Raw genomic sequence first — 13,884 nt, forward strand, 5'->3', positions numbered from 1 at the left:
TTTGTGATCTTATTTTATTGTGTTGTCATGGAAACCAATAGTGTCCCAACCATCTGCAATGCATGGCGATGCAATTTTCTTGTAGTGGTTGATATCACACAATTGGCATCTCCTGAGGGGAAGATAACCGATTCTCTACTTCGCTGTAATATTGGCAGCATTTTTGTCAGAAATAGAACACGAATCCCACTTTTTGACTGGATCATACAGTTCTCACAAGTGATATCTCCTGTGGTAGTAAGTTTGGTATGATAATTGAATTTCTACTTCACAGTAATCTTGGCAGCATTTTTGTCGGAAATAGAATAAGAATCCCACTTTTTCTCTGGGTCATACGGTTCCCATCGACTTGCAGGGAAGATGTGCTTGTTCCTCTCATACCAGCTTCTGAGACAAACCTTCCCTGCATGGGATTCATCCTTCTCTACTCGAGCATCACTCACCATTCGAACATCTTCATGAACGTCAAAACTAAACAAAGCTCCGCTCTTCCCTCTCGCCTTTGTGACGATAAAGTCATAGAATAGGTAATGGTGTGGAATGATGAGGTCCTCCTTGACGTACATCAGCTGGTCTACTGTGATGGACTTCAGGTCGTTGAACTCTCGACGCAGATTCTCCAGGCACTTCTGCAGGAACTGCTGTATGCTGTTGCCCTTCTTCATGCGTACCTGTCGCCGATGTCCTGAGCCGTCCCAGTAGCTGTAGGTGATGTCGATCTCCTCGTTCTTGATCTTTGCCTGCTTCTCTTCCCACTCCTGTTGCAGCTGTTCCCTGCAATGTACAGCAAATAAGTGAATGAGTGAGTAAGTATGGTTTTACGCCGCTTTTAGCAATATTCCAGCAATATCACACCAGAAATGGGCTTCACACATTGTACCCATGTGGGTCTTTGGCGCAACGAGCAAATGCTTTAACCATTATGCTACCCCCCTGCCCGTACAGCGAGTCAGTCTTACACAGAGTGGCTTAGTTTGGTTTTTCATTTTAAGTTGCACTCAGCAATATTCCAGCTATATGGCAGCAGTCTGTAAATAATCGAGTCTGGACCAGACAACGGCATGATCATCAATCTATGCAACTGGGTTACGATGACAGAGACTGAGTTGATGGCTTTCATATGGAGTCAGTGTGTTAGGGAGTGTTTGTTAATGTGTCACATTGAGTAAGCAAGTCAATATATCAGTGAGAGAAAATTAATTCATGTGTTTAATTATGTAAAATGTTCACACACAAAAAAAAAAAACACTGATCAGAAATTAGACATAAATTTCTCCTAAACATATCTTTTATGTATTTATTTAATTTTTGACTCCAGTAGGTTCGTTTATAGTTGAAACAAGATAATCAATGGCCAATGTGATGGCCTCTCTTGAGTGAGTGAGTGATTTACCTCATCTTGTTTTCCTCCTCATCTCTGTCTCTGTCAGGTAGGAAGCTGGTGTCCACCTCCGGGTTCATACCTGTCAACATCCACACACACATTAACACCTATCAACATCCACACACACATTAACACCTGTCAGGTAGGAAGCTGGTGTCCACCTCCGGGTTCATACCTGTCAACATTCACACACACATTAACACCTATCCACATTCACCCACACATTGTCACCTGTCCACATCCAGACATACACTAACACCTGTCCACATCCACACATGCATTAACACATGACCACATCCACACACATTAACACCTGTCCACACACACACACACACACACACACACACACACACACACTAACACACTGACACATCCACACACACATTAACACCTGTCCACACACACACACTAACACATTAACATTAACACCTGCACATGTACCGCATGCACGCTGTCCACATCCACACACACACGCATGCCCACACACACACACACCTGTTTACATCCCTACACACACATTAACACCTGTCAACATCCACCCACACATTAACACCTGTCAACATCCACCCACACATTAACACACATTTTGTGAACACAGGAACAGACAAATTTAGTTCCAGTTCAAGTGAATAGCCCTGCCTGACCACTCAACTTAAGTACAGAAGAACAAAATCACAACCCTGACTGGAAGTAACAACACTGGTTTGTTCATTTGTTGTTTAATGCTGCACTCAGCAATATTTCATCTACAAGGCAGCGATCTGTAAATAATCTAGTCTGGACCAGACAGTCCGGTGATCAACACCACGAGCATGAATCTACACATTTGTGATACAGTGATATGTGTCAGCTATTAAGTCAGTGAGCCTGACCACCCGATCCTGTTAGTCGCCTCTTACGGCAAGCATGGGTTGCTGAAGACCAGTTTTACCCAGATCTTCACGGGTGAAGAAGAAACAAGGTGTTCCTATGGGTTCCTATATTGGTGAATTTTGCAAGTGGGACATTGACCTCAACGACATCATGAGCCCTACCTAATCTCCTCTTCTTGCTCTTGTCTAGAACTATAGATGGTGGGAGTTCCAGAGCAGATTGAGGCTCTTCTTCCTCTTCTTCCTCATCGTCTTCATCATCATCCTGATCTTCCTCAGGGTCGAATGACAACATTGTTATCTGTCAACAATAGAAGAAAGGATTCTGAAGCCACTGTAGCACATGGCGGTGTTCAAGTTCATCTTCACCTCTGATCTGGGATACACGTTATCATGTTATTTATGATGACACTTTTGTCATTGTTTTCTATAATAAACACCTGAAAGTATATTCAATTTCAGGAAACGTGAATTTATTTAGTACACCAACTGGCATATGATAGTGGATTTTCTGTTTCTGTTACTTCATGGAGAATAATATTGTGCCGCTTTGAAATATCTTAATTTGAACAGTATCAGTGCTTTCGTTTGGATTACACTATCTCTGACCTACGCAATTGGGATATGATGACATGTGTCAACCAAGTCAGCGAACCTGACCACCCGATCCCGTTAGTCGCCTAACGACAAGCATGGGTTACTGAAGATCAATTCTAACCCAGATCTTCATGGGTCCCTGACCAGGCAAACTGAGGGTTGATAGCATTAACAAAGAATAAAAATGATAACCATCTGCAGTTTCGTCAGCTCTTATGACAAGCATCAGGTAAGAAGGATAAAAATGTTGACCCAAAAATCACCAAAGGCATAATGCAAATTTCAATGCACATTTATCACATTTACAAACACTAATCATCATTAATGATAATGCCACAACACATTCAGGCTAATTTTATTTAATTTTAGACACAAAGGAATTAGTAAGGAATTAAGGGTTAAATTAACCATATAGAAATCACAGGTTTATCTAAACCTGCTGACAGGCCCATATTTGTCTCCCAATCTGCAGCAAATGTCAGTCAGATTTTCCAAATTTATTTTCAAATATTAACGATGTTTATATGGTGTTGTAGATGAAACTTGAATTTCACTGATAACAGACCAGTGGAGAGGAAGAGTGCTAAATGCACTGCTAAAATACCTTTTAACTTTTAACAAAATATCAATTTTGTCCCAGTGTGATACTTAAGGGCATGTAGCACAGAATCTGAGATAAATGACTGGACATTTGTTGACCATAAGGGGATGACGCTCATAAACTTCATCTATCTCTCCATCATCACCGCATATTATTTCTATCAGTAACCATGGTAACTCTCCTACTTTTCTCTGTTCCTTTCGTTTCTTGTCCTCCTTCTGTTGTTCAATTACTCGTGCCTCTGCATTTTTCTTGGCCAACTGTTTCTCCCTCTCCTTGACCACACTCTCCTGTTTTGCTCGCATCTCGTCCAAAGTCACGAGACCTAGCAACATACAAACACACATCGCCTGAAACCACCTCTTACATGAGCCATGAAAACTATGATCTGAACTGTGTAGCTGTACCCAGCAAAACAAGTTGCACAATGTAAATCATTGCATTATTAGCGCCAACCGTTCAACAGGATCAAAGAGTAATTTCTTCTTCAAAATTAAAAAACATAATTTTTTTGTCACATTTGTGTTACAAGTGAAAGTGCATCCACCAGCTATAGTCTACCATATTTCTCCATTACAATAATTTATTATGATCTAAATCAAATAATATTGATGACAGGTACCAACTGAACATGCTGAAACTACTGGACTTTTATGCCATTTTTGTTGTTGGGTTTGATTGTTGGCCAGAATGGTGATGTCAGTCCATTCTGGCCAACAACCAAAAGGACTTCACCAAACGAAAACTCACCGAAGCCATTCATATCAAACGCCATAAGCCTACCATCAATCGAGATCAAGGATATTACATTCCATCTGCTTATGATGCACTCCTCCACCAAACCCAATCAGCTGTATAAACATCTCCTCCTTGTTTAAACTACCCCCTTTTCATTTGTACATCTATGCCTTCCCCCATTGTCTACCCACTGGCTTCATCACCTCTAAGCCCACCCTGTTGTGTTAATTACCTTGTTATCTTGTTTTCTTTGTTACACTCAGTGTTTATACTTTGCCACCACTGTATGTTACATTCCTGCTTGACAACGGTACAAGAATCTGTATCGAAACGTCGCACTCCTTTAATATAGAAGTTGTTATCCATAAAGTTTGTCAATTTTAAAATAAACAACACCATAATAATAATAGGCACATTTAGTTGGATGATTTAACAATGTCTGATCTAAGTCATGTAAAACAAAGCAAAGCCATCTAATGTACCTATAGTGTTGGACTTGAGAGTCTGTTCTACAGCATCATAATGGGCGGCAAATTTGTTGTTTATGCTTCCAATTTTTAATTCCTCTTCAATCTTTTTCTTCTTTGCTTCTATTTCATCTTGTTCTTTCTGTCTTTTCTTCATGAGGATCTGAGCCCTCCCTGCTTCAGATGCCGCTCCTTTGTAAGTGGCCATTTTGTTTTGTCAGTGATGATGGTGCTTCTGCAGGTATAAAATTAAGCATCAGAAAGCAATACGAAACACGCTAAGACCATTTGGTTTTTTTGTTTGTTTGTTGTTCAACGCCACACTCAGTAACATTCAACCTATATGACAGTAGACAGTCTAGTGACTGACATCATGACCACTGATCAACACCACTGGAAAATGACGACATGACAAGTCAGCGAGCCTGACCACCTGACACCTGCAAGAGTTTCCCAAAGACCAATTCTAACCTGGATCTTCATGGGTACAGTATGTGAAGGAAGTATTTGGCTCACTCAATAAGTTTAGGGGGGTGATTGAAATTGGCGTCATACCATTGGGCAAAAGAAACTACACTGTACACATCCAAGTTCAATGGTTGCTAAAATTACAACATGTAAACGATAACAAGTGGACACAGATAATTGAATGAAGCAAGAAGTGGAATAACTCAATAAGAACAACAAATAGCACAAAGGTATTGTTGAACCTTGACTGTAAACATGGTAAAGATTGAAAAAGATTGACCATTCAATTCAATCAGTAGGGTTGCAATGAATACACTTGGGGATCCCTTTGCTATATTTTTATGAAGATAGGGTAACAAATATAATTATTTATTCACGATTACTTTATGTTCAATGTATTTACTTAGTTTGAAATATTATTACAATGATATTTTTTGCTAGTATCTCAGCAAGGGAGATAACTCTGCAGCACTCGCTCAAAATGGTCCAATTATATTTAAGAAACCGTCCATCGTGGTACGCACTCATGGACTGTCCAGGAACCATTTTAGTGGAAAACATCCTATGATCCCTTCACAGAAGACATACCCGACAGGCTACCATTGGAAATATAGGTTTATTTAATTTTGGGGGCTTTTCAAAATGGCACAGGGGGGCGCAACTCTCGCTGATATGCGAATGAAACATCTTTGACATCCATTTACGGTTACGAATTAAAAAACCCTCGAAATGTTACTTTGAACATGACACATACTGTCTTAAGAATCAGGAACGCAAATACAGATTAAACAAAACAACGCACGAAAACTGGAACACTTGAACTATTCTCTGTAACAATGAGTATACAGTCTAATTGAGAAGCCTTCAACCTATTCCTCAATGAGAACAGTTAATAAGGCGACAAAGAATGTATCTGAAACGTGATTTCATCTGAAATGAAGCAGATTCACGCGGAAACACTAAGACAATTTTCATATTTTCAACAATCCTCACCGTCACTCAAAGAAACCGGAAGTTTTTACCGGAATAGCCTACATCTGCGTACGCATCGCGCACTTGCTTATATTTACATTGCGCATGCGTGGCGTACATAGATACAATATGGCGTTGTTAACACGCCTGAGTGCGAAAAACGATGATGCGAATACCGATATTACGCGTAATTTACACACTCTTCAATTTGAAAGCGCTCTAAGCGAAGAGGAAAGAAAACTCCTTGTTTTGAGAGCAAGGTCACATGCCATTGCCGTTTCATTATGTGCACAAGCAACATACTTTGTTGATATTTTGAATGAAGGAAGGTGAGATTGACAAACGCACTTGTTACACTGTCTTTTCCCAAATATAGTGGTAGAGGGTATGCTGGAAATCATAACAGTGTGATCATATCTGTGTGTGCATACACAGGACCAAATATGGTCGGATTACTGTGAATCCAGTTTTCAATGGATGGACTGAACTAAAGGGGCCAGACTGGTGCTCATGCTTTCGACCACTTGTTTTCTTTCTATAGGCCATGGCCCAACTATCAGATATTCATGGCAGAATGATTCTGGTGTTTATAAATTACATGTTGGACGTGTGTAGAGCAGAGTACCACTGTGCAAAGTTACTACTAACAATAATGGGCCTGTGAACTACGCCATACCATGCCGTCATATGTACTTACGTTTCCGTGGTATTTTCTAATGACATAATTTCTCACGAGCCACTCGCCAAATCGCGCCACCTATCGATTGTTTACGTTCATCAGTTGATCGGAATTCTCTGAGCAAAAAATGTTCAGACTTTCATCAATTTGCGTACGTACAGTCATCTACTATTAAAATCTAATGCAACTTTATGTCTAGCACGTAATGCAATATTTGCACGATCTTTGCAAACATTTTCTATCAAACTTACTCAGCTTCAAAGTTTTCCAAACATCGCTCATCTGCTAGCTGATGTCATCAATAAAAATAATCAGGTGACCTAAGGGGGGAATCCCAGCTCAATTTTTTAAACTATAGAAGCCCGATAGGGTCATCTCTTAAGTTGTTTTTTCACTTTTCATTTCACATATCCATATCAACTCTACATGTTTTATGAACTGGAAATTTATGCTGAAGAAATGTGACTATTGTGTTAATTCTACAAAATCATTTACTGTATTACAATTTATCAACTTTGATATTACTGTAAACCTACATTGACACTCCCGGATTGGCTGTTGACAACGTGTGAGATTGTGACATGTGCTGTGCGCCCGTAATTTGATCTGAAGAAAATACCACGGAAACATATGACGTCACCAGAGTTTGTGCACAATGGCCGCCTGTCGTCCGATACGGACAACAATGAACTTCAGAATGACAAAAGTGTTTTATTGACATTAAATGATACAAAGGTATGTCGTCTAACACTATATTATGTTTATATGACTTGGCAATATGAGCGATCATATTCATCGTCGTAAATTTCATAATACCACAGAAACCCATGACGCCAGGGTATTAGCCCAAAAGTCCATGCTCATAACATTACTTTGGAATAACAGGGCATGCAAAGAATAGAGGAAGAACACGTGTAATCATGGAATGAATGGATAGATGACCTCAACAAGGTAGTCGGGAGTAGTTCCATTTTGTGATATACGAGTCTCGCAGCATTGTATATATTGTCCCCTGACATTCACATGCAATGTTTTTAGAACTGGAATGATGGGATGTTATTTAACAATGGCTACATTTGGGATATCACAGTCAGTGATCTAACCAACACAGCCTCAGAGGCTTCCAAAAACAAAGTCTAGCGACTTGTAGTTTGGATAACATACTTTCTGTACCCCTCTGACAAGTATAACCTATCAACAGTTAGTCTTTGAATACGTGTTTCTCTCAAACAAAGTAATAGCTAAATACAATCATTGTAATCTTTAAATCATAAGTATTGATAAATACACAATGCCATTTAGAAAGTGGTTTTTCCATTTTTGTTGAAGCTGTAGTGGCAGAATGGGTTAGATCGCTGACTCTCTGAGGGTTTGACTCAAAATAACAAAAAGACTATAATCTGTACGTTACTGAGAAAGTGTAATCCCAAATATAACATGTTACGTCAGCATTTCGTTCAAATTTACCTTTCAGACAAATGAAGAATCAGTTGAAAAGTCCCCATAAAAGAAGTACAAGAATTCTACAAGATTTCCACTGCAAGGATCCTCTTCTAGTTGGAATCATAGGCTGTGGTCATGTGGGAAGTCAGATTGCCCACTGTCTGCTGACATACGGCAGAATGAACCCATCAGATCTACACATATCAACCAGGAGACCAGAAACACTTGGTACATTTTAGCAAAAGTAGATTGTGTAGATAACCATATACTAGGTGTACAGAATTCAACATTATAAAGCCAGGATTACCTAAATAGTCAATTATTTTACACTTTGACTACTTTCTGTTCTATCATCATCTTATCCTCTGGCATTTGTGTAATGTTGCTCATCATTTTCGATCATTTGGCTCCATACATGAATTGACGATATGAGTCCCTTTCAATGCATGCATAAAAGATTTATATAGTTCTCATCTTCCCTTTCCATAAGAACTGAGAGTTCAAGAAATGTTATTTATTTAGGGACCGATCATAATTTATGGCTAGGGGAGGTGATGATGATTTTTATGGAGAAGCATGTACAATGTGAATGAGCACACACACACACACACCCTAAAATTTATGTACAAAATAAGTGATCCCCCTGCATGTCATGTCCAAAATCAATTAACACACACACACACACACACACACACACACACACCCCTAATTTCTAAGCATAATTTTAAACATATTTGTATGTACAAAATTGCTGGACCCCACCCCCAGTATGTGTGTACAAAATTGCTGACACCCCCCAGCTCCCCAGAACAAAATGGGTGACCCCACTTACAATCATCATCTCACCCCCAACCCCCCAGCCATAAATTATGAACTGTTCCTTAGGTTTCACTTTTTGATACAGAGCATGTTAAAATGTCATGAATGATTGGTCAGTATGTTTGGAAGAATTTATAAATTTAAGTTTGACAATGACTTGTCATTTAACTATTACATGGTGGGGTAGCCCAGTGGTTTAAGGGTTAGCTCATCACGCCGAAGGCCCAGGTTGTGTGAAGCATATTTCTGGTGTCCCCCGCCATATTATTGCTAGAATATTGCTAAAAGCAGCGTTAAAATCACTCACTCACTATTACATGTTTTATTTTTTTCCAGAATATCTGGCAAGTCGTGGTACAGAGTGTTACAATAATAATGTGAAGCTGGCGTCATCAGTACACCTGGTGTTTGTGTGCGTGCTGCCATCACAGCTATCTGATGTTGCGGAGGAGGTGAAGGAGTATTTGACGTCCTCCAGCATCATCTACTGCACTGCCAGCAGCGTCTCGACACGCAAACTCAAACAGCTGTTTGGTATTGACAATATAGTTAAACCGGAATGCGACATCAAAGCTGAGAACTGTGAGAAACCTTGGGATTACTCTGTAAACATTAACACTGCTCTCGGGATTAAAGAAACTGTAGAAACTACAAGTCCTTTTGCTTTCAACAAAACAGGTAAATCACTCAATGGATGAAGAAGACACCTTTTTAAGATATAAGATGTTCAAATGTGTATGTTCTGTTTCAGTGTGATCATAAAATTCAGATAGTTATCAAGCTTATTTGCATATATGACAGAAAGATAATAATAATAATTTATATTTAGATAGCTGTAATTGTGTTGAAAATAGTCCCTATTTGTTATTTCAGTTTTCAGTAACGTAACAGCCACTGCTTATAATCCCTATAAAATTTCTTAAGAATGAGTGAATGAGCTTGACATTGGAGGATACTCAAAGTGATGCAGGACTCTGCCATATACCACATTGATGAAACCAACGAGCTTGGGTATATGCTGAGAAACCTTTGATAATAGGTTCTTGATAAGGGACTTGAATCCAAATTTCAAGTTCCTGGCATGCCAAAGGGACACAACTGTGGCTCACAATTCACTCATTCAAAAGGTGATACATTACAAAGTCTAGAGGCACCATGGAAATGTGTAGAAAGCAACAAGTGTAGAAGTGAGCACAGCTCACATACCCCCACTTCCCACTTTGGGACATGGAAATGACTGATATTGATATATATAATGTGACAAGGATCAGCAGCTCACAAGACTTTCTCCTTGACTCTACTAAACTTTATGTACATGTTAGATAATAGTTTTGCCATGTACTGATTACAGTAATAATTTATGGAAACATGATTTTTTTGTGTTTTCCGTGGAAACCTGACATACAATTGAACTTGACTGTCTCATGTTGCACACAATGAAGTGGACGTAGATGAAGATTGTTATTTTTTAGCACATGGCATATCTGTGGGACATGATTAACTTGTGTATTAAGTTTGGTGAACCTAGCATGTATAGTTTCGATATGCTGTGGCCAGGTAACCATCAAACACATTTGGCACTAAGTCGTGTTTCCATGGAAACAGCAAAAAAAAACAAAATTCTGAAAAAAACTTTAAAACAGCAAAAGGCACGTCAATGGGTAATGATTAACATGTGTGTGAAGTTTGGTGAACCTAGCATGTAAATTTTAAGAGATATGCTACGGACAAAGTTTCGGGACGGAAGGACAGAATGAACGCTATATACAACCGTTACTTTGTAGCGGGGTTATAATAATCAACATATGCTTAAAGCATATGCATTAGCTTCAAGTGTGGCATGTGGAATAATTTAAGAGAAATGAAAAGATATATTAAGGGACCATTCATAATTTATGGCTAGTGGTGGGTGAGGATGATTTTAATTTGAGGGGGGTGTCCCACCCATTTTGCTCTGGGGAGGTGGGGGTCATCAATTTTGTACACATTAACTTGGAGGTGGGTGGAAAAGGAAATTTTGTACCCAAAAAAAATAAAAAAATTATGCTTTAAAAATATGTGAAGGGGGAGAGTGGGTCATTGATTTTGTACATGACATGCAGGGGAGGTAACTTACTTTGTAATAAATTTTAGGGGGGTCACTCACATTGTACTTGCTTCTCCATAAAAATCATCATCACCCTGCCCCTTGCCATAAATTATGAAAGGTCCCTAACAACAATAAAGCATGCTTCTAGTGAGTGTTGGTGTGTGACATCTTGTGTTTTAGATTGTATTGTATCCACTCCTGCTCACGTTGGAGGCGTGATGGTGTACGCCTTCCTCAACATGTGTTCAAGTCTGGGGATGGGAAGACAGGACTCCCTGGATGCTCTGCACCTGGTGCTGTTTGGGGAGACAGACAAGGAACCTATTGATGACAGACTCAGGGTGGAACACTTCACCAAGAAGTCCGACGAGGATGGTGACAAGTAAGTGGGAACAGTTGATATTCTGTGCAGATACGAGAGGAAAACCAGGACTTTGTGTTGCAGTATACGTTACAGGGAGTATTGTGTTTCAAAGTTTAAGGACCCAAGATGTACAAGGGCTCACAATGTTGAAATGCCTTACCAATTCCCCCTGGCAGTATATCTCACATTACCTCAGAGTCTTGAAATTTATAAATTTAAATGATCTCAGGAAACCACATGTCAGGTGCATAGCAAGCCATTTTTGTGTGTGTGTGTAAGCCCGATATGTTACAAAGCTTCATATTTAGATTTTGAGGGCTTGCCCAGCCTTTTTAGCAACAATTATGTATAAGCCCGGGCTTTTTTTTATTATGGTAGCTACGCCTCTGCATGCCATAAACTTGCCACAGGAACCCAGGACAAATTCCTTGCGTATAAAATCTTCTTCTTCTTCGTTTTTGTCAGTTTCCGAAGAAAACAAATCATGCAAATGTCATGGTTCATGAATGTCAAATTAAATGAAACTTTTTGTGACACTTTGCCAGTAACATAGAATCACTTTGATACCTTTTATATCTATGCAATTGCATAAATATGGCTATATATTGTACACTGGTCCACTCCAGAGAGTCTTTGTTTGGCTTTGTTTCTTTTTTAATGTTAATGAACTTCACACAGAGAATGCAAGTCTTGCCATACATGAACTCTTTTTTTTTACTTTTCCAGGGTCTTCCCAAGGTTTGATCTTGTCAAGATCTCGGAGAACACAACTGTAGCCTTGAAGAAGATTGTTGAAAGTGAGGAACTGAAGCATGCATTTGCCAGTCGCTACTGGGAGGCGTTCGAGCAGTATGTCCATCTTAAAGCTTATGGGCAAGTGTGAGCCGTTGGACAATGCTGTGAAATACAGTCAACAGTCAACAGTGATTCATTGGTTCAGTTTATGTGATAAAGAACTGGACCAGATTTTGTTGAAAAGAGAAGTTTATCTGTGATACTGTTTACATGCCTGTACCAAGACATGTTTGCCTGAACATTGTATATTATTTGTTTACATCACTGCCACCATTTTTTCGAAAGTGATTATGATTTAAGATACCAAGTTTGGAACATGAGAAGTCTTGGTATGTTTGATTCAAACCGAAACTCCATAATGACAGACACATAATTTCAATTTCATTCCAGACTAATTTTACTGTGTATCCCTATACTGAAAATGGGTCTGCAGAGCCCACTGTAAGCTTAAAGGACTTGCCAAAAATAAGTTGAGCCCAAATATCTTGTCTTGAAGATAGGCTACTCCAGATTTTGTTTGATGGCAGTGATATTTATATCTGTGATAATGATATGAATCTCTTGATCATAGTCTTGTAATAAACATACAATCATACAGACTATGCGTCGTTGTGTGATGATAAAACATATTCAATATTTTGTTTCCATGTTGTCCTCAGTGAATAAAATCTTTAAGCAGTTACAATGAGCTGTGTTGTCATGGTCTTTATGTTAAGAGAGAGGGTGTCCAGCAGTCTGTAGAAAGCAATGATATGTGGATTCAACTCTGAGGTCTCTCTAAATACAATTCTTAGCTTGTCTGGGGGTCTTCAGTTCAAGCGTGCATCAAGTTCTGTATTTCTGACAGTACAGGGTGATGACGTAGCTTAGTGGTTAAAGAGTTTATTTGTCCTGCCAAAGGCCTGGATTAGTTTCCCGTCATCAGTATAATATGTGATGTTCTGGTGTACCCAACCAGTATATTGCTGCTCACTCACTCACTCACATTATGGAAAAATTACGGACCATGCATTTGAATCCCAAATTTGCCTCTTAGGGACCGTTCATAATTTATGGCTAGGGGGGATTTTTCTTTTGTTCTGGGGAGGTATGGGGGGCATCAATTTTGTACACGTTTCTAGGAGGGGTCATCAATTTTGTACAAAAATATTTTTAAATCATGCTTTAAAAATAAAAGGGGGAATTGACTTTGTACATAACATGCAGGGGGGTCACTTACTTTGTCCATAAATTTAAGGGGGGGGTCATTCACATTGTACATGCTTCTCCATAACAATCATCATCACCCCCCAGCCATAAATTATTAACGGTCCCTGAGTCTGTCAGCACTATGCCCATGTTTAGCTCTATCAACATCGTGAACATCTACAGCATTCTTCGCAATTGACTTTGCTACAACATGAAGCTGACACTCTGAGATAATACATGAGATAATACATTACACCATGTTTAAATAACAAAAACACTCATAACAATCTATTTTGGGTACCTAATCTTGCTATAATTTTTAGTCGAAAAGTGTCTCATAAACAAAATCAAATTTGTGGTCCCTTTGTGTTCATTTTACTCTGGGGTGGTGGGGTAGCCTAGTGGTTG

The 13,884-nt window shown here is 39.2% G+C and overlaps 2 protein-coding genes across 2 annotated transcripts; one reads left to right on the forward strand and one right to left on the reverse strand.

Moving 5' to 3' along the window:
- LOC124289837 (protein FAM50A-like) lies at positions 1 to 6,175 on the reverse strand. Its single transcript, XM_046726512.1, has 6 exons — positions 6,121 to 6,175; positions 4,675 to 4,894; positions 3,640 to 3,779; positions 2,419 to 2,557; positions 1,394 to 1,463; positions 1 to 774 (listed from the first exon to the last, which is right to left on the reverse strand). Exons 2-6 carry the CDS (start codon positions 4,865 to 4,867, stop codon positions 264 to 266), a joined length of 1,053 nt encoding a protein of 350 aa, XP_046582468.1. The 5' UTR covers positions 4,868 to 4,894; positions 6,121 to 6,175; the 3' UTR covers positions 1 to 263.
- Positions 6,176 to 6,197: 22 nt separating this feature from the next.
- Positions 6,198 to 12,976, forward strand: LOC124289836 (NADP-dependent oxidoreductase domain-containing protein 1-like). Its single transcript, XM_046726511.1, has 5 exons — positions 6,198 to 6,428; positions 8,253 to 8,449; positions 9,377 to 9,718; positions 11,310 to 11,511; positions 12,220 to 12,976. Exons 1-5 carry the CDS (start codon positions 6,205 to 6,207, stop codon positions 12,374 to 12,376), a joined length of 1,122 nt encoding a protein of 373 aa, XP_046582467.1. The 5' UTR covers positions 6,198 to 6,204; the 3' UTR covers positions 12,377 to 12,976.
- The last annotated feature ends 908 nt before the right edge of the window (positions 12,977 to 13,884 follow it).

This window comes from Haliotis rubra, unplaced genomic scaffold (assembly GCF_003918875.1).
Source record: "Haliotis rubra isolate DU_JTF1 unplaced genomic scaffold, ASM391887v1 Scf45, whole genome shotgun sequence".
Classification (NCBI taxonomy): Eukaryota; Metazoa; Mollusca; class Gastropoda; order Lepetellida; family Haliotidae; genus Haliotis; species Haliotis rubra.